This window comes from Theropithecus gelada, chromosome 2 (genome assembly GCF_003255815.1).
Source record: "Theropithecus gelada isolate Dixy chromosome 2, Tgel_1.0, whole genome shotgun sequence".
NCBI lineage: Eukaryota > Metazoa > Chordata > Mammalia > Primates > Cercopithecidae > Theropithecus > Theropithecus gelada.
This window is the reverse complement of record NC_037669.1, coordinates 126,284,506-126,306,856: the sequence shown is the minus strand read 5'-3', so window position 1 is coordinate 126,306,856 and position 22,351 is coordinate 126,284,506. Positions and strand designations below refer to the sequence as shown.

General features: G+C 31.7%; 1 protein-coding gene across 1 annotated transcript in view; it reads right to left on the bottom strand.

The window, feature by feature from the left end:
* Positions 1-22,351, bottom strand: part of SI (sucrase-isomaltase) — a 102,485-nt gene that overhangs the window by 24,094 nt on the left and 56,040 nt on the right. Inside the window, exons 26-37 of the mRNA XM_025376269.1 lie at positions 19,919-20,125; positions 17,588-17,742; positions 15,981-16,149; positions 14,401-14,497; positions 14,192-14,304; positions 13,977-14,102; positions 12,368-12,496; positions 11,549-11,659; positions 9,729-9,791; positions 6,102-6,218; positions 4,735-4,822; positions 3,701-3,839 (exon numbers count right to left, since the gene is read on the bottom strand). Of these exons, the coding sequence (XP_025232054.1) occupies positions 3,701-3,839; positions 4,735-4,822; positions 6,102-6,218; positions 9,729-9,791; positions 11,549-11,659; positions 12,368-12,496; positions 13,977-14,102; positions 14,192-14,304; positions 14,401-14,497; positions 15,981-16,149; positions 17,588-17,742; positions 19,919-20,125 (1,514 nt within the window). The remainder of the gene's footprint in view (positions 1-3,700; positions 3,840-4,734; positions 4,823-6,101; positions 6,219-9,728; positions 9,792-11,548; positions 11,660-12,367; positions 12,497-13,976; positions 14,103-14,191; positions 14,305-14,400; positions 14,498-15,980; positions 16,150-17,587; positions 17,743-19,918; positions 20,126-22,351) is intronic.

The window sequence follows — 22,351 nt, the reverse complement described above, 5'->3', positions numbered from 1 at the left end:
AAATGTGCTTCAGAAGTATACTTATTTCCTGTCTTCTGTGGAGAGGAATTATTTTTTTCAATTTTTGTTAAGCTACGTAGTTTCAACTCAAAGCACATAATTTTTGCCAATGAGATCATCAATTTTAAATATTTTGTTCTTTTTAATGTCTACAGTTTTAGTTAAAGTAAATTTCGCTGTCAATAATTATGCCCCAATATTGTGTTCCAGAAGGACTAATCAAAAGTAATATTTGCCCCAATAAAAAGGCATTGTTAAATGCCAGTTTGTTCACTCTTAAAATAACTTAGTGTTTTATTTTTGGATTTGGTGAACAAGTGAATTTTTGGTAATACATTCATCTATTCTGAGTTGATTAAGAGTTAATTGCTAGAAATAAGATAAGTAGGTTTTACTAAGTGAGAAATGTTATCCATACTCTTTACTTCAAAATGCTTTTTATTCTTTTATCAACTTCAGTTATTTGTTAGAACAGAAGTTTTCAACCCTGCGTGCTCATTAGAACTGCCTGGAAAAATTTTAAATATTCAGATGCTTAGGTTATAAAAGAGAACAATTAAATAATAATTTATTTTAAAATCACAAGCCTTCTGGTAATTGCAAGTGAAAAAAATACAACAGATATGCAAAATATAAAAAAACAAGAAATCAAATAACACTAGAGAAAAAGGAAATAGGAAGAAATGAAAGAGGAATGAGAAGACCATTAAACAACCAGAAAACAAATAACAAATGATGGGAGTTATGTCCTCACTTATCAGTAATGAAATTGAATATAAATGGACTAAACGCTCCAATCAAAAGACACAGAGTGACTGAACAGATTAAAAATAAAGACTTAATGAAACAGTCAACAAAGTGAAAAGATAAACCACAGAATGGGAGAAAATATTTGCAAAATACTCATTTGACAAGGGATTAATGACCAGAATATATAAGGAGCTCAAACAACTCTATAGGAAAAACTATTAATATTCTGATTTAAAAATGGGCAAAATATTTGAATAGGCATTTCTCTAAAGAAGATATACAAATGGAAAACAGGCATATGAAAAGGTGCTCAACATCATTGATCATCAGAGAAATGCAAATCACAACTACAATGAGATATCATCTCACCCTAGTTAAAACGGCTTTTATCCAAAAGACAGCCAGTAACAAATGCTGTGGAAGCTGTGGAGAAAAGGAAAAGCTCTTTCACTGTTGGTGAGAATGTAAATTCATACGACCATTGTGAAGAGCAGTTTGAAGTTTCCCAAAGAACTAAAAATACAGCTACTATATAATCCAGCAGTCCTGCTGCTGAATATGCATCCAAAAGAAAGATATATCAAAATGATATCTGCCGTCCTATGTTTATTACAGCACTGTTCACAATAGTCAAGTTCGGAAGCAACTTTAGTGTCCATCAACAGACGATTAGATAAAGTAAATACGGTACATATATACAATGGAGTAATGCAGCTATAAAAAAGAATAAAATTGTGTCACTGGCAATGACATGTATGAAACTGGAAGTCATTAAATGTTAAATGAATTAAGTCAGACACAGAGAGACAAACTTCACCTGTTCTCACTTACTGTGGGTGCAAAAATTTTAAAAACACACAACACTGAACTCATGTATATAGACAGTAGAAGGATGGTTACCAGAAGCTACGAAGGGTTGTGTGGGGGTGAGGGGAAAGCAAGTGTTATGGTTTGGCTTTGTGATTCCACCAAATCTCATCAGGGATTGCAATCCCCACCTGCCAAGGGAGCAACCTGGTGGGAGGTGATTGCATCATGGGGGTGGTTTCCCCTATGCTGTTCTTGTAATAGTGAGTGAGTTCTCATGGGAGCTGATGCTTTTAAAGTATGGCAGTTCTCCTGTCACTATCTCTGTCTCCTAAAGTCATGTAAGATGCACCTTGCTTCCCCTTCACATTCTGCCATGATTGTACGTTTCCTGAAGACTCTCCAGCCACGCAGAACTGTGAGTCAATTCAACCTCTTTAAATTGCCCAGTTTTTAAATAAACATCTTTAAATTACCCAGTCTCAGGTAGTATCTTTATGGAAGAGGGATAATAGACTAATACAGCAGGGATGGTTAATGGGTACTATATATACATATATGTATATATAGTTAGAAAGAATGAATAATATATAGTATTTGATAGCACAACAGGATGATAGTCAATAATAGTTTAATTGTATACTTAAAAAAAAAAACTAAAAGTTTAATGGGATTGTTTGTAACACAAAGGATAAATGCTTGAGGGGATAAAAACTTCTGTTTTCCATGACGTGATTATTGTGTGTTGCATGTTTGTATCAAAGTATATCACTTACCCAATATATATGCACACCTACTATGTGCACGTGACACTTTAAAAAAAAATCTAAAACTTAAGAAGAAAATCTCCAAGTGATTATAATATGTAGTTAAAAGCCAGGGATCTACAACTGTGGTGTCTAATATGGTAGCCACTAATTATTATTTCATATGTAATTATTTTATATTACTTAATTAAAATTAAATAAATTTTAAATTCTATTCCTGAGTCATACTAGACATATTGTTCAATGGCCATGTATGGCTGGTGAGTACCACATTGGCACCCAGGATTATAGAAGATTTCTATGTATTTATTTATTTTTTCAGCCAGGTTCTTGTTTTGTTGCCCAGGCTGGAATGCAGTGGTAGGAGCACAGCTCACTGCAGCCTCAACTTCCTAGGCCCAAGTGATCCTCCTGTCTCAGCCCACCAAAGTGTTGGGATTACAAGCATAAGCTACTGTGCCTGGCCAGAAAATTTCAATTGTTGCAAAACTTGTGTTGGAAAGTGCTGATAAAGAATTGATTTTCAGTGAATGGTCTGTATTCCATCATCATTGGCCTTACATAAATGTTTGTTTAAAATGCAGATAATTAGTATGATCATTAATATTTCAGAAGTTCAAGATCATTAAAAATGCTTTTATTTACCAATAATAAATTTATTTATTTTGTGTTTTTATTTTTATTTTGAAACAGAGTCTTACTCTGTTGCCATGCTGGAGTGCAATGGCACAATCTCGGCTCACTGCAACCTATGCTGCCCAGGTTCAAGCGATTCTTGTGCCTCAGCCTCCCGAGTAACTGGGACCACAGCTCTGCACCACCACTCCTGGCTAATTTTTCGTATTTTTAGCAGAGATGGAGTTTCACCATGTTGGCCAGGCTGGTCTTGAACTCCTGGTCTCAAGTGATCTGCCCGCCTCGGCCTCCCAAAGTGCTGGGATTACAAGTGTGAGACACTGTGCCTGGCCTGATAATGAATTCAAATAACAAATTTAGGCAAACGTTTGGTGCTTTATGTGTTAATGACATCAAATTATATGTTATTAACTCATTTACTAACATTATTAGTATTATTTATTGAGCACCTACAATTTGCCAGGCACTATAATGGGTACATAATGAGGAACAAAAGACAAATGGTCTAGGATTTATTTTGGGATAGTATAAAAATTAGAATAATAACAATAAAGATATTTAGATAAATTAGATAGAAAGAAACACAATTTTTCTAAATTCTATGAAGGAAGAAGTTACAGAGAACAATTGGAAAGTAAAGGGATACAAGAGAAGATTGTTGGGATGGTTAAAATGATAGCATTAAATATAAGATCCAAAGAATAGAAGAGTCCGAGGGGATAATTCAGAACATTGCTTACTCATAAGTAGGTTTCATTTGTGACCATCCATAGAGATTGTGAACATCGTAATGCAAAACTGATGTTCCATCACTAAGAATCTGCTCAGTTTCCATGCACATTGTTCTGAAATGTAATCCATCGGTTCTTTTTGTGAGTTCTGGAAAGAATCAGTGAAAAAATATTAATGTGTTATACAGTTCCCTACAATGAAACGTGTAACTCATAATTATGTATTCTTTGGCAAAGATATTAATCAGTGTTTTATAATAGCTATTTATATTTTAACCATGTGTATACTTTGTATGAGTTAATTATAAACTTAAATGGTCTGAAATTGTAACTGAATTACATGAATTAATAAAAACCTGGAAAATAAGTACACTCCTCAATGTCTACTCTTTCTAGTGCATTTAGATGGAAAACCTGATTAGAGTCTTATTAAAAATTCACTTGGTATCATAAAGCCCAGAATTTAAGGGCTAGGCAAATGTTATACCACTGCCTTTCGATTCACTTTTTCTGAGTTTAAGATTTTTTTCCAGAGTTTTGCCATCACTTTATATGCTAATAGTTTGCGACGTTTTCTGCCTGCATAAGAGAATGATGATGAATATGAAACATCACATTAATCTTCATTTCCTTCTATGTCAAAGGTAAACAGAGAAGTGTTAGTATTCTTTCCCTTATCCTTAGTAAAGAAACACTTAAAAAAATCCTTTCAAAATAATTTCATTTGTTTATCTTAAAGAGTATTTAACATTTTTGAATTTGGGAAAATTATTAAGCCAGCCAAAATAACAAATTCAAACAAATTTAGAATTGTGCTTGAGTAGATAACATATATTTGTAGATTTTTTTTTCTCAAAATAGTGTTAAACAATATTGGTAATGGGTTAAGGTGTGGTCCAGTGTGTGGGTGGGTAGTGAAAATTGGGTGTGTAAATCCTAATCCCTACATTCTCTATATATCTAACATATATATATGTTTATATTATATACCTATTAAATAATAACAATATGATAATATCAAAGGCATACCAACAATATTGTACCTGGGAAATAAGGTGGATAATTTAGTTTGTCATTTCTGCATTGATTAATAGTTGTTCCATTTACAAAACTTGATGGCTCATTCATATCCTTAAAAAAAAGACGACAGAGAAAGGTAAACAAAAAATAAATTTACAACATATATTCTGAAAAGAGCTAGTTCAAAAAGTAAGTAGGTTGGCATATTTGAACAATGTTACATATACTCACTATCCTAAACAAACAAAATTATAAAACATCTCAATTATATTAGTTTATCTCATTCGCTTTTTTCAGTTTCCTTTTGAAAAATAAAATGTTCTATTTTCTCTGTATTATTCATTATACCTATAAAAAGGTTTATTTTCATATTTTTAAGACCTAGCTTTATAATAGTATGTACCTTATCATCTCCTTCCCCTCCACTCCTGCCCTGAGCCTGATACCAATTGCTTTTACTGCTAAAACTACAAGATATATTAATAGTTTACAAATGCAGATAATTTCAAGAAGTATCACCATTGAGCACATATCTCAGAATCTCAGTAGTCATATATAAAAGAATCATGATCTAAATAAATAAGTAAGCTACCATTTAAAATGGATTGCCTCCACCTGAAAACAGATAATTTTCTCTGGATCCAGATGTCATTCTCAGGAATATACTTAAGAGAATCCCTTTTAGTATACCAATTGATACATGTAATAAACATAGATGTTCCATGAATTTTTTAACAAAATATATGCTTTATAAGATCTTATAGCCACAAAATTTCCACATGGTGACAGCTGTATAAAGCTTTCTTCAATTTCAAAAATAAGTAAATTAACGCTTTACCCTGGAAAAATCAACAAATTAAAAAATTTCACCTCCAGAAACAGAAATATATTACATCACATTTTCTGTATTAAGCACTTACTTGTAGCAAAGTAAGTTATTTTTTGCTATCTCAAAAATACATTAATAAAAATTTTACTACTAACATTTTAAGGTTACATCAAAAAAGAAACTTTAAAAGACAATGTTACCAAATTTAAGAAATTTTTATTTCTTATACAAAGGACTAATGGTTATTTAAGCCTGAGACTTATTCCTATATTAGGTAAAAGTAAAATAAATGTTTACAAGTATTTATTAATATATATAATAAGAGGATATTTTGCTTTTTGAATTTTGCAAATTGAAAAAGTCCAGGAAATAGCATCCATACACATAAATTTAATTTTTAAAACTGTAGCAGTCCTTTGCATAAGAAAATTCTATGGGGGAAAAAAGTGGACTAGTTTTCAAATAAAATATTTTATTGACATTATTTGAGCCAAGTATGAAATTTGCATAATCATTGTACAACAAATAACTTAAAACGTAGATTGTTCAAAGTTTACTTACAATCCACAAACCATCAAACTTCATCTTTTCATTGTAAAAGTCCACAATTTCTCTGGCCCACCACTCTGCTGTGGAAGTCCTGAAGAAATCTGGAAAAGCTACATGAGCTCTGGAAGCCTGTAAAACCAAAATTTAGACTCACATTTGGAAAGTCTTAAGAGAGATTATATACATATAAATCTAAATGTATCTGGCAGATTCACAAGTCATGTATGACTGATAATGAAGGCAACTGACATCAACCTTAATTACATAAATGTATGTGGTTTCTTCCTCATCACTTTAATAAAGAGGGACGTCAGTGGAGAGAATAGAGCCGTCTTGGGATCCTATGTGAATTATAAAGGAACAGTTCAGAACCCACAAAAGCATCTTTTTAGTGCTTCCTAGAGTAATGGGGAAGCTTTTTTTTCACTATTACTGTAGAGCCCATACTTCAGGTTTACCTTTATGGAGCACAATGAAAGAGCAAAGGGCCATAGTAAAGCCTGTTTTTATACAGCTTCCTCACTTCCCAGAACCATCTCACCACCCTAATCAACTGCTTCTTTTTCATCTTTCACTTCTAATCCTTTTCATCCCAGCAGAGAAGAGGTGTTTTATTCCAGTCTCTACTAAGAATATTCCCTACTTGCCAGTTGAAACATGTAAGTTCCAGTGTCAGAGTAACCGTGCCTTAGCAAAAGATTGACCTGCAGCTAAGTTAATTGGATATGTCTCAAAAACATGACATGACAACCTGGATGCTTTTTTGGCACATGTTAAGATTCTGTTGTAATTGCCTTAACAGTCTTCTCCATGAACAGGATATCGGAGGACATAAAGGAAATGCACAGAGTGGGGAATATAGAGATTTACAAAATATGTATGATGGATTTTTTTTTTTTTTTTTTTTAAGATAGAGTTTTGCTCTTGTTGCCCAGGCTAGAGTGCAATGGCATGACCTCAGCTCACTGCAACCTCTGTCTCCCACGCTCAAGCGATTATCCTGCCTCAGCCTCCAGAGTAGCTGGGATTACAGATGCCACCGACCACACCTGTCTAATTTTTTGTATTTTTAGTAAAGACGGGGTTTCACCATGTTGGTCAGGCTGGTCTCAAACTCCTGACCTCAGGTGATCCACACGCCTCGGCCTCCTAAAGTGCTGGGATTACAAGCATGAGCCACTGTGCCTGGCCTCTGATGAATATTTTTAAGAGTAGAAAGGGACTTACTTTTATCATCTTACCCATTAATTACATTTTACTCATAAGGGCAGAAGGCTTGGTGGGATTATATTGAATATTTTCTATGCAAGAATCTCCCTTATGATAATTAACAACAAATGGTAGCGCCAGATCTTGTTTATTAATTTTCACTTTTCTGCTCTTTACATAATTCATTTTTTTTTTTTTTTTAGTTTAACTTATTCTATTAGGTGGCTGCTTCTATCCCTTAAATAAAAGCATTGATTATATCCAGAAAATCAGTCAGGTACATGTAATCCAACACTCTTGATACCTTTTGTGGAAGAGAATCCGAAAAGATTCTGCATAAGCCATTCTACATAAATTGACACTGTCCTCTAATACCTATATAAAAATTGATGCTTTTCTCTCTAGTGGTACACAATATTACTCAAGAATAGTGGGCAGAACTCAAGTTGAAATAACACTTTTTCCTCAATGACAAAGTTTAGTAGGTTCAATTATTTGACTCTGTTTTAGAAGTAGTTTGGGGTAAGTTTTAAGCTCCCAAATTTTTTACACTTACCTAAACTTGTATAATTTAATGATTATAAATTCATCCGGCTAAAAGAAGGATCACCAACTCTTAGTTTTGTTGACATTTTTCTATTCATTTTGTATTTTTCTTTTAATTTTTACTCCTCTAATCCTTATTCTCTTCCCTCTGCTAACTTTAAGTTTATTCTTTTTCTACTTCATTGAGAGGTAATGCTAGGTTATTTATTAGAGGTTTTTATTATTTTTAATGTGGGTGTTTCTTGTCATACACTTCCCTCTTAGTACTGCTTTTGCTGCATCCCAGAAATATTTTTGCTATGTTGTATTTTTATTTTTGTTTGTCTGAAGAAATTTTCTAATTCTCTTTTGATCTTTTCTTTGTTCCACTGGATGTTCAAAAGTGTGTTGTTTAATTTCCACGTATTTGCGAATTAACTTATTTCCTCTCTTTTTCTGATTTCTAGTTTAATTTCATTGTGACTGGAAAAGATAAATGGTATGTTTTCTATCTTCTTACAATTTTTAAGGCTTATGACTTAACCTGTGATTGCTCTTAGAAAATGTTCTATGGGCACTTGAGAAGAATGTATATATGGCTGCTTTTGAGTGGAAAGTTCTATGTATGTCTGTTAAGTCCATTTTGCCTACAATGTTGTTAAAGACTGCTGTTTCATTGTTGATTTGCTCTCTGGTTGTTCTATTTATTATTGAAAGTGTGGTAACAAAGTCTTCAAACATTATTACATTGCTATTTCTCATTTCAGTTCTGTTAATGTTTGCTTTAAATATTTAAGTGTTTTAATGTTGGGTGCATGTATTTATAATCATTGTATTTTCCTAATGAATTGACCCTTTTGTCATTCTATAATGACCTCTTTTGTCTTTTGTGACAGTCATTGACTTAAAATTTATTTTCTCTGATATAACTATAGCCACTCCTGTTCCCTTTTAGTTATCATTTGCATTTAATATCTTAGTTATTCCTTTTGCTTTCAAGAATGAATGTTTAGGATATTATACTGAGTAAAATAAACCAGTAACAGAAAGACAAATGTTGTATGACTCAACTTACATGAAGTATCTAAAACAGTTAAACTCATAAAACATAGGGTAGAATGATAGTTGCCCAGGACTGTAAGTGGAGGGAAATAAGGGCTTGCTAAGAAACAGGCATAAAATCTCAATTATGCAAGGTAAATAAATCCTAGAGATCTGCAGCACAAAATTGCCCCCATATTTTACAATGATTTATTATATGCATAAACATTTATTAAGATGGTAGGTCTCATGTTAAGTGTTATTACTGTAATAACTTTTTTTTTTTTCTTTTTCTTTTTTTTTTTTTTTTCTTTTTCTTTTTTTTTTTTTTGGTTGCCCAGGCTGGAGTATAGTGGCGTGATCTAGGCTCACTGCAAGCTCCACCTCCCAGGTTAACACCATTTTCCTGCCTCAGTCTCCCAAGTAGCTGAGACTACAGGCTCCTGCCACCACAACTGGTTAATTTTTTTTTTTTTTTTTTTTTTTTGTATTTTTAGTAGAGATGGGGTTTCACCATGTTAGCCAGGATGGTCTCAAACTCCTGATCTCATGATCCACCTGCCTTGGCCTCCCAAAGTGCTGGGATTATAGGCATGAGTCACCGTGCCAGGGCATAATTTTTAAAATAAAAGAAGGAATGCTTGGATTAAATAAAGCAAAATATAAAATTGCTTAATAGGCTGACTTATACTTTGTTATTGAGGAAAATTAGGTAAAATTTGATCTAAATATGGTCTGATATAGATAACTTAAAATGGTCATCTATTTTTAAAGAAAAGAATTCAAATTGAGTTAATGATTAAAATAATGAAGTCTAAATTTTGAATTTCTTTTCATTATATAGTTACTCAAAGTAAAACTTACATTAACAGCTTCATCTTCAGTTAGAGTTTTATCTATTGTTATATTGGGCAAATCTGGCCAAACCTACAAGAGACAAGACATGGAAAAGCAGATCAAAACGTAGTCAGCATGATATGATTCCTATGTAAATGAAGTGTAATGGAGTATTAGAGGCATATTATTAACCCAAAGTCTTCAGATCTGTAATCCCTTCAAATATCATTATTATTGGCATACATATCATTTGCAAACTATTCCCATTTTCCATGTTAGTCTACCCTTTAATATGGCAAATACAAAATAGAAATGTCAACCTTTATGGTAGTTAGTGATTTTGAAAATAATACATATAACCAAAATGTTCTGGTCAAAAAAGAATATGAAAAATATATGCTAAATTTAATTTAATATAGTATATTTGAACTACATCTAGAATTACTCCAGGGTTAAAAACTAAAAGCAGGTTTTTTTTTGTTTGAAAGGAAGAAAAGAACTGATTGAATAATGTCATGCTGAGTCAAACATCCCATTGACTTTCAGAATTAGTACTAAATCCTCCTCTCCCTTCATCACTATTCTCAGCCTGACCTCATTGCCTACCAACATTTTTTCTTCCTTCTCCTCCAATCAGAAACACACAAAACAGAGCTCAAATTCAGTTTGCCAAAAGCTCTGGAAATTTGAATCTATATTGTAGAAGTTAGAAAGTCCTATATAAATATATAAATAATCCATCAAAAAGAAATTATTTACAAGAGATTAGCTACTGACAGAGAATAGTGCTCTAAAGGAAGGGGAGAAAGGGTAGAAATCTGACAAAATGTGTAGAAATACAGAATGAGGAGAAAGTAGGGAGTTTAAAAAAAACCTTCTGGACTAATATGCCTCTCAAGTAGCTGGGGCTACAGGCATGCACCACTATGCCTAGCTAATTTTTAATTATTTTGTAGAGACAAGGTCTCCCTGTGTTGCCCAGGCTGACCTCGAACTCCTGGGCTCAAGAGATCCTCCTACCTCAGCCACTCAAACTGCAAGCATTACATGCATGTGCCACTGTGCCCAGCCCTGTCTATACTCTTCACTCAGCTTTCTCTAATGTTAACATGTAATATAACAATAGTGAACTTATCAAAACCAGGAAATTAATGTTGATACAGTACAACAAACATTTACCGAACATGTTTGCATTTCACAGATTTAATCACTAATGTCTTAATATCAATCCAAGATTCAAAAAGCCTCTCACATTTCATTGAACTGTGTCTCGCATCATAGATTTTTTGAGGATTTTATCATTGTTGTTCATTCTAGTTATTACTATGAGATTTTTTCTTGATTGCTTTATATAAAAGTCAAATCAAAATATTTTTGTAATATATTAATATATCAGGTCTGAATATAATTGCTTATGTAAAATACAGTGAATTATACTTCATGATCTAAGTTTTAACTATAAGTATAGCTGTCAAAACATGTTGTTGCTACTATTAACAATATGTTTTTAAGAGAAGTGAACATTTAAATATCTTGTAGTACAGAATAATGAGTAGCCATCTTACTAATGGTAGTTTTATAATAAATTACAAGTGGTACCAATAAATATAATAAAATGCATCTTAAAAATTAAACAAATCATATTTGGATATGTGATTTATATGAATTCTTTCTTTGTGTCTAATAATTTGGAATGAACCAAAGACTACACATTATTTTATTAGTTATTAAATCATTACATTTCTGTATAGCTCTCATGAATGTTTTTAACTTTTACTAATTAAATGGAAACTTTCATTGAAATATAATTTTTGTATTTATTCCATTTCAAGATATCGATTTAGTACCTTTGCCCAACAAATATCACTGGTGTTTGGCCATTTGACAAAGACATCATTCTGCTGTCCTCTTTCAAATGCAGGGTAAGTCCTTGTTTCATTTCCTGAAATTGCTGGATCCTAAAATTAAAATGAAATATAAACAAAGTACACATGAAAAAAAGCATAACTACTTGGACAGTGGTTATGAAGCATAAGTTTTCATTACTACATTATCATAATAATGTGCTCTCACATGAAATGACAAATGATATAAACATCAATGTTCTAGCTAGATTGCCCTCCAAATTTCTTAGAAGGAAATTCTAAGGACTGTCAGAAATGCATTAGCTATCATTTCAAGCAAGATTAGTAGAGGTTTTTGTTTTTATTTCTATGGTGAGCTATCTGGCTACCTAGCTTACTTCCTATGTTAGTGATAAAAAATTATCCTCACTGAATCACCAATCTGAAGGCAAATTTTTAAATACAAAAAACATCAGAAGCAATACCAGAGAATGACTTATTAATTATATAAAAATAGAAACTCTACCATTACATTTTGATAACTCCCATAAATAGAGACCTATTTGTAGCTTGGATGATAACTAGAAAACAGCTTGCCTTTAACTCAGTTTTGGATTTAAACCTCTAGGGATATACCGAAATAAAAAGGTAGCTGATCACAACCCATGCAAATAAAATGAAGTGCTAAAGGAAAAGAGTTTTAGATTTGGGAGTATTATCCAAAGTTATATACTTTCTATTTTTGAAACACCTTCCTCCTCCTCATTTTAGGAGAATTAATAGAAACAAGAAATAAGACCCAGATAAACTCCAAGTACTGACCAGGATAATAATGTATCTCATTCCTTCTCCTCTTATTTTGTCAACAAACTGAGGAAGGTCCTGGAATGCTTCACCAATTGTAAAGTCTAGCTGCCTTTCCATGTAATCAATGTCTGTGTACTGAACATCCTGAAATACACAAAAAATCATCACAGTATGGCAAAAAATACAAAATGGTAAATGTATCATATTTTATTATACCTATAAAAGTAACAGCAAAATGAAAGTTTGAGTTCCTCCTCACTAGATCTTAAAAAGAATTAAGTGGTTTACTGTTCAAGGAATAAAAGTAGCATGTAAAGATATGAGGTATTCTAAGAACAACTTTCTATAAATGTTCTGTTTTGTTGACAGTTCATTTAGTAATTTTGATTTAGAGGTAAAAACTGTTCTAAATTGATATACATTATGTAATTTTCAAAGGAAACAGACACTGGGCAATAGTATTTATGATGCTATGAAATTAGGTTACATGACAAATAGGAATTTTGTACAGTATATACAGAAAGAAGTGTTGCTGTTTCTGGGAACTATACAGCAAATGTTGGATAATTTCAAATAATTCTAATATTGCCAAAAGGAGTATTACCAATTACATCAATTACTATGATCTGATTCTTGTAATATCCATCAAAGTCATTTTTAGGATAATAGCCCTGCTTATATAAACAAGAATTGCTGTAAGATAGGTAATTGCAAGTATGTTTAAACCAACAAATATTTGCATTATATCATGGAATATTCAATTTAAGCCTAAATACAAAATTTGTTAATTATTTTATATTATTGGACATTATCTCAATTTCTTCTTCGAGGTACCATAGAAAGTATGGTCAATAATGTATACCTCCTTTTAAATAATAAATTTCCACTTGCATGTTTCTATATGGTCAACATACATAATTAATTTCCCATGCTAGTTATTCAGGAACCCTATATTGGACCCTACTATAAATACCAATGTCTTATAATGAGGTTTTTCTGATTGTTCTTAGAATAAACTCTTATATATCAAGTCTTCTATATTTTAATGTTTAGGTATTACCAGCAGCAACCCAAGGTTCCTTAATTTTGCTAAACAATGACGAAATTTAGAGATTGATCATTTGTGGATACTTTGGAATATTTAGCTTCCTGAATATTGAGTGAATCTGTATTATATATTACAACTATTATCTATTCCAGGGCAAAAAAAAAATTATTTCCACATCCAACTTGTTCTCCGGTTGATGATACAGATTCTTATCTTGTTGACAATACACATTTCTGTGAACTCTTAACATGAAGAGAACATAGTGACTGCCTGTGCAACCCAGAGTTTGTGAGAGGAAAGCAAGTGCACAGTGACTTGTTTAGCACAACACAGCATGATATAATTAGGGAGGGAAAGGGAAAAGGAATGGTATTTCTTCCTCTGTTTTATCTGTCTGACAAAGACACTGTATATAAATCTCATACCCAATACATAAGGTGCTAGTAAAAAAACGAAGCATGTCTAATTAGTTTAAAGTATAATGCTTAAATTAATTTTAAAGTATACATGTTTAATTATTTCATTCTACTTTTACATATTACATATTTAACATTGTTTTAAAATTAATATACGTACATAGGAGATGTTCGCAGCCACCATAGCGTCATATAATTCCCGAATCTCTGAAGTATTTGCATATCCATAACGACATAATTGGAATCCCAAAGCCCAATAAGGTGGCATGACTGGATGGCCAATTACCTTTAAAAAAAAAATTCACGTGTGAACTAAGAGAATTACTTGATGCTATAAACATTTTTAATTTTGTTTAAAGAAATATGCAACCATACTTCATGGTATTGCTTTGTTGAAACTTCTGGAGTTGGGCCCAAAAACATATAAAAATCCAAGATTCCTCCAACTGTGCGGTAAGTTAGAGCAGGAGTTGGCTGGAATGTAACATCTGGAAATTCAAAATAAGATTCCATTTTTATCTACATCTATTAGTTTATAAAAACGTCACATAAAATAAGAGATATTCAACAAATGATGTTTTTACCCATTGCATTGCTGTTGAGTAAGAGAACACTGTGAGCATTGCCCTCCTCTTCCAGAGCCATGTAATAGGGATGAAATCCATAGGAATTAAGTTTGTACTGAAATATAAAAATTAAGCACAATATATTTTAAGTAACAATAGCATGTGAATTTAATCAATGTTATTTTACAATTTATTATATAATCAAGCTGTGGTATTTAAATTCCTCTTTTCCCGAACCTTAAACCATGCTTCAGTTAAAATAAATGTGTCTCCCTAGAAAATAATTGTTTAAATTTTTCCTGCTTTAGAGTAGTTTACAAATATTTTTATATAATATTTGTATATTAATAGAAATTAATTTCTATTAATTTCTAATAGAATAAATAACTTCTAATAAACATAAGTTATATGTAGAAATCTAATAACTTCTAATAAACATAAGTTATATGTTTAACTTATCTCTAAACTGGTATTTTTTCCATAGTAAAATGCCCTAGAAATGATAAAAGTGATGAATACAATTAAACTGTCCAGAAAATATCTTGTTTATATATTTTATATTTATAGAACATTTACATTTTTATATTTATAAAATATTTAATTCATTGTTTGATACTGTAATCATAGCCAGATATTATTAGATTATATACTTTTGATTCTTAATATATAAAATTACCATTGAAAGTGATTTTGTAGTAATTTATTTTCAGTAATATACAAAATTACTAGTGAAAGTAATTTTAGATATCAATAATCAAAAGTATATTAATCTAATAATATCTGTACAAATGCTGAAGGGATTTTAAGAAATCAGTTTTGGTAAAATGTATTCTTTCAAGTTAGTGTTAATAGAAAACAGCCTTCAATAACCTAACTTTGGAGTATTATGTTATAAATGCAAGCTCTTTGAGCACCTAACAATAAAAAATGCTTACAATAGGATGCAAACTTATAGTATGCTACTGAGTATATCCTTTTAAGTACACATCACATGTGAAAAATACAAATAGAAAAATTTTTGTTGAAATATATTTTTATGATATGTTTGGAATATTATAGATAATATTATTTGTTGTACAGTACATTAAATATTCATAAAATGTGTTGTATTAACAAGACAAATCTTTGGAAAAAGTGTCATGAGTACATAAAAACACATTGTAAAGATGTAATTTGCAGTTTGGCCACAACTGTGGTTTATAAAGGGAAAAAAGATCAAATCAGTATCTGAGAAGTAAAAAACAATCAAGGAAACCGTTAGGCAGATATTTTCTATACTGGAGTAAAGGTAAACTTGACTGGGAATACAGAATCAGCATATCCTTTCTATGCATTTGAAACAGTTAAGGTATTGAGTCAAAGCCTGGCTTCTCACAGTAGTCAAGCAAATTGTTATCCATCCACTCCTCTGCTTCCACCTGTAATTTCTGGTGACTTTTTGGGTTTCTTTCTCAGAAAATTGCTATAGCTGCTCTGGAGATTGCTAACTAATGCCTTAGTCATTACTTCAATCCTAAAGCACAGGCCTATAAAGAAGTGGCTTGGATGCTACTCATGGTCTTAGTTGCCTCATGGAGTGGTCACATGTTGGTACCTACACCAGGGGGTTGGTCTCTTGTGAACATTCCCCAAGTATGCCAGTTCAGATCTCGCTTAAATGCTGTATGTTCCACTTCCCCAAAACCATATATGTATTCTGATGGCAGGCGAGTCGATATTTGAATGAACTGATCATTAAAAGCAAATCCAGGCAGCGAAGAATCCCAACTGAAAACAAAAGAAAATAAAGCTATGTCTGTCAAAATATATGCAAAATAGTATCACAAATGATAATGGTAATTCTTTCTTAAATTATCAAAAAATCAATATTTTTTCTATATTCCTAATTATACCCAGGTACCAAATGGAAATAGATAACTATTCTAATACATTTTTTCTTTTAGCTAAATTAAGGAATATGTAAAATATGTTTCGTACACTTATAGGGGAATCATAAATAATATGATTGTACATGTGCTTCTTTAGACAAGTATTCCTTTTAAAAATAAAATTAATATGAAATCATCAATGACTCAGTAATGTGTGACCTAGAAATTAAAAGTTCTCAATTTTCTTGCTCCCTTGAGTTAATCACAATACACTTTTTTCTACATGTAGAATAAAAATAAATCAATATTATAATGAATTTTAAGTTTAATGGATATTTAAATGTTGAACTCTTGCCAATTACTACTCCCAATTGTGTTCTTCTTCCTTTATTTTATGTTCATAAAAATAGCTGTGTATGAAGTAATGTGTTTCAAGAAACATATTATTCAACTCATTTGCAAGAACATAAAGGAGGATGGAAAGTAACATTGGCAAGGAGAGGAAACGTAAGTATTACAAGTAATCTGGGCATATTTTAACTTTTTATATTTATTATTTTGGAAAACTGAGAATAATGCTTGCCAAATGACAATGAATAATGCCCTTGCACCAAGATATTTTTATAAAATGACTTAACTTCACATGTTTTTGAACAAAAATATTGTCATAACAACAAAATTATTAAAATGATCCAGATATAGTTTTAGTCATTATTTATTTGTACATATCCTGACAATACCAGAAAACATCCTGATAACATCATCTAAGGAATGGCATGGCAAACTTAAATTACATAAAAGTATATTTCAATATATTATAGTTTCTAGATATTTTGAATAAAGACCATAATTTTAAAATTAAATTTATTCATTGTAACATAAAAATATATCTAGACTTATGTGTTGTAACTTATTTTCACTAATACATGGCAGATAAATTATTAATTCTATCAGATTCAAGCACCAATAAACTATTTCAACAGTTTTAATAAATATTTACTTCATTTGTTTCCAAATACTTATTTTTGCCAACACTCATCATGCTTTTTAAAAGAGGTTTTGGTTTTGGTTCCCAACTTGATTAGAAGAATGAGTCTGATACTAATAGTGAAATTGAACACCTCTAAAGTGTAGATAAAATTGTGGGTCAATCCTTTAAAATAGTCCCATGGACTATGTTTGGCTAGAAATATTAAAATGGGCAAAGTTATTTAACACAACTTAAATTTTTTTTGTGTGATGCTACTCTAGGACAGTGAAGGTTGTTAATCATTTTACTTTTCTGATCCTAAGCTGAAATTAAAATATCCTTTATATCAAATCATTCAATCACTTACATAACTCTTCCACTGCTTCTGCGTCGAATCTGGATGCCAAAAGGATTTTCCTTGATTTCAACATCATAAAGTCTGTTTTCATAAGTACTTATTGGGGCGTCTGGAATGTTTAACGGTACTGGAACTTCATATCTCTTATTTTGGGGATCGTAAATCTATTGCAGATAAGTAGTAAAAAGTTTACTCTGATTGCTGACATAGCATGTACATGTCATGAAATAACTTAAATAATGGCTCAACTAAGAATATTTAGATTTTTTCTCCATATAATTTCTAACTCTACATTCATGGTCCATATAACCATATCAATATAGAATTTCATATACACATTTATAATGGGACCAAACTGAGTACTGCATTTTTGAACCTTTAAAAATTGTTTTGTGATTTGTTTTCTATACAATAAGATCAAAACAGAAATTTTAGAGCTAAATATTCTATAGTATGGGTATACCAACATTATTTCATGGTTAAAAACAGAAGTTGTTTCAATATTTTTTGTCATACCTATGATTATACAATAAACCCTAATGCTAATTTATGTTTATTTGTGTTTTTATTTCTTCAGCACATTTCTTAAATACCTCTAGGGACTGAGTATACTTACCGTTTTAGGGTCTTTGATAACTATTGACAAACTGCTTTCCAGAATTTGTTTACTGATTAATATTCTCACCAAAATGTGTACTCTAGTGCTAATTTATGTTAAATTAAAAGCATTTATTTTTCATTGTTATTTATTTCATTTCTTATGAGATTTCATCTTTTTCTACATTATTAGCATTTATGTTCCACTGTACTTTAAATTGCATTTTGTTCCTAGAATTTTTAATGAGTGTAATTATCTTGATATTTTAGTTTCTTCTGTTAAATGTCTTCTTATGAGAGGTTTTGATATTTTTTCTTGATTACATGAGTTGAAATTGCTTTCCTTAAGTCACATATTTATCAGATATTTACCCATTTTTTGTCTTCTAATTGTGTATAGTGGTTTTCCATGTGAAAACATGTTTTATTTGTATGTAAGAAAATGTGTAGATTTTTACCTATGTCATTTATGCCTTTTTATCTGTGGCTTGAAAGGCCTTTGCTAGCCAGATACAAAATAAATATGCAGTTAAATTTGTTTTAGGCTATGTTTAGTTGTCACATGCAACTCATTCTAAATTTTATTTTAGTATATGATAAAAAAACAGACACTTTTCTATATAAATTATTAAATAACCTACTTCTTCATTATTAATTTGCAAACCTTTCTTCACACACACGTATCTTCTATGCTTTTGTGTCATCACACACACACAATCTTCTATGCTTTTGTGCCATCTCACACACACACACACACACACACAATCTTCTATGCTTTTGCGCCATCACACACACACACAATCTTCAATGCTTTTGTGCCATCTCGTTTCAATAAACAATCAGGCAATTCTATCTCCAGTTCCACACTGTTTTAATTATATGAATTTTTATTCTTTACCCCTTGCTGAATTTTAACCATTGCACGGTGTTTGTTTTTTCAGACAAACTTACAAGTTATTTTATGAAGTCTCAAAAGATATTTCACTAAGATTTATATGAAAATACTTTAAAAGCAGCGATTGAGTTCGTGAATTAACATTTAAAAGATAATTGACTCATTTATAATTTTAAAATACTTAATATGAACATTTTTAATAGTTTTTCTCCTTATAGTCCATTTAGTCCTATAATTTTTGATGATTTATTATTTGATTTTTTCATTTGAGTTTGCTAATGAGATTTGTTACCATTTCTGCTTCTAAATACTGAGCAACAATGTACGAGAAAATATCTTTGGAAATACATTTTACATCTAGTTATTGTGTTGATATTTAAAATTTCTAATACTATCTTAATGGAATCCCTTGGGATTCTTAAGTTACAAAAATATGCTATCTCTAAAAGTTGAATGAAATTATTGCTTTGGTATGTCTTATTACATTGGCCAGAAAATTAAGGCCACAACTTAAAAATAGTAAAAAGAGTAGGCATCCAATTTTGTTTATTTTAATGACACTATCAGCATAGTTTGATAATAAATGACTTATGTATATTGCAAGAATTTAAATGTAGTTTTTAAATCATCATTGTATTAATCCCAAAGTTAGCAAGAATGATCAGTTTCATTTCTTGGGCACCTAGCTATGAGTTGTGTAGGAAAAAATATTTTTATAGAATCAAAATATTATCAAAACTGTTAATAACCTTTAATACTACATTAAATATCAAATCGCAGAATTATCCAAAATCTCCAAAATTACCCAAAATCAAAACTAGCTTTGAAGTAGTTTATATCAAGCATACCTTAAACTGCAACATATCATTTTTGTGATATTTCACCTCCACACGAAGAGTTGAGATGGGGTCAGAAGGTAACTTTATTCTAGCATTTGCAGTATTTACTTGGAGGTCAGCTGTTACACCCATTGATGAATAGTTAGTTGACGTGACTGAATAAGAGTTATCTTGTCTGGGAAAGTAACACTCAGGTGCTTTGGATAGAGAAGAATCCTAAAAACACAATGCATGCTCATTGCCAGAAATTATAAGCCTTGTAATATTCGACTCTTTAAAATTATATTGATGTTTAGTCACACATTGTATGGTTTACAAGTTTCATTAATAAAAAAATGAAATAACAGTCATAACACAAAATATATTATATGTAATTTGGGATCCCATGTACTAAAATTTTATACAAAATATTTGCATTTACGCTCTACAGAAAGAACGGTAGAGCAGAAGGATCAAATGTCATACTTTTTTAACTCAAAAAATAGCATTAAATTGTGTTGTCTGCAAAAGCAAGTATATTACTAATACATTTTGATTCCATGTTTGTTCTTACTCTTCATATTGATTATTGATTATTGTGTATAAAAATGGCATTATGACATGCCTCTAAAGGGCAAGTGGTAGAGTCCTTTTACTTATAATGAAACTCTCAATCCTTCTTTTTTTAACTTACTGCTATACCGGTCAATTACATCCTGACCTGGATTTGAAATAGGAACCCTGGCCAAGAATCATAGTTGATTGGTTTACATAGAAGTGAGAGACAAAACCTAAGAAAAAGAATTATAAACTGTGGCATTGATGGCTAGTTTCCTTACCACAATCCATTCTCCCTATCTTCCTTGATTATTATTATATTTTGCAGAGAAATATATTTATCTACATTTCCAATTTCCTTTTAAAGAAATTGTATAAGTCCTCCTAAAAGCTCTTTAAAAGAAAGGGGCCTAAGCTGACTAAATTGAGATACTCTGTTTGACTCACTTTCTTGAGGGCGTACTGCCTGGCTTCTATCTAAAGTGAACAATTTCATCTGTGTACCCTATCCCAGGCCTCCTTACCTATAAAAATATTTCTCCCTCAAATCTCCACCCTCTCTTGCATCAAAAATATTGCATTCATTATGTTATTTTTAACAGCATAAACTGATTTTATTCATCTCATTTTTTTGAAGTAAATGTCACTTCAGTAGTTTCTCTGACTACTGTTCTATTTTTTCTGCTTTATTTACAGCAAAACATAGAAGTGTTCATCATACTCACTATCTCTAATGTGTCCCATGATTTTCTCTTGAACTCACTCTAACCAGGCTTTTACCCCTAGTACTACATCTAATGTTTGCATGCCAAAGTTACCAAAGACTTCCATGTTGCCAAATCCACATGTCAGTTTCCAGTCCTTATCTTACTAACAAACAACTGGCATAGTTGATCATTTCTTCCATTCTAAATGCTTTGTTCAATTGGCTTCCAGGACCCAGCAGGTTATTTCCAACCCTATACTTGAGCTGTTCTTTCTAAGACTCCTTTGTCATTTCCTCCTTGGCTGAAGTTTGTAATCGCCCAGGGTTTAGTCTTTGAATACTTCTCATCTATTCAAGCTTATTTTGTTGATGATATCATCCTACCACATGGACTTAAACAAAGAAATGAAAGTCTCAGCAGTAGAATCATACAGGCAGAGGAAAGAACTTCAAAGCTTGAAGATGAGGTTTTTGAATTAACTCAGTCCAATAAAGACAAAGAAAAAAAGAATAAGACAATATGAACACAGCCTCCAAGAAGTATGGGATTATGTTAAATGACCAAACCTAAGAATAGTTATTGTTACTGAGGAAGAAGGGAAATCTAAAAATTTGGAAAACATATTTGAAGGAAGAATCAAGGAAAACTTCTCTGGCCTTGCTAGAGACCTAGACATCCAAATAAAAGAGAGCTCAAAGAATACCTGGGATATTCACTGTGAAAATATCATTGCCTAGACACATTGTTGTCAGGTTATGTAAAGTTAAGATGAAGGAAAAGGAAAAAATCTTAAGAGCTATGAGGCAAAAGCACCAGGTAACCTACAAAAGAAAACAGCATGTTTCAGGCCGGGCGCGGTGGCTCAAGCCTGTAATCCCAGCACTTTGGGAGGCCGAGACGGGCGGATCACGAGGTCAGGAGATCGAGACCATCCTGGCTAACACGGTGAAACCCCGTCTCTACTAAAAAATACAAAAAACTAGCCGGGCGAGGTGGCGGACGCCTGTAGTCCCAGCTACTCCGGAGGCTGAGGCAGGAGAATGGCGTGAACCCGGGAGGCGGAGCTTGCAGTGAGCTGAGATCCGGCCACTGCACTCCAGCCTGGGCGGCAGAGCGACACTCTGTCTCAAAAAAAAAAAAAAAAAAAAGAAAACAGCATGTTTCTCAGCAGAAACCCTACAAGCTAGAAGGGATTGGG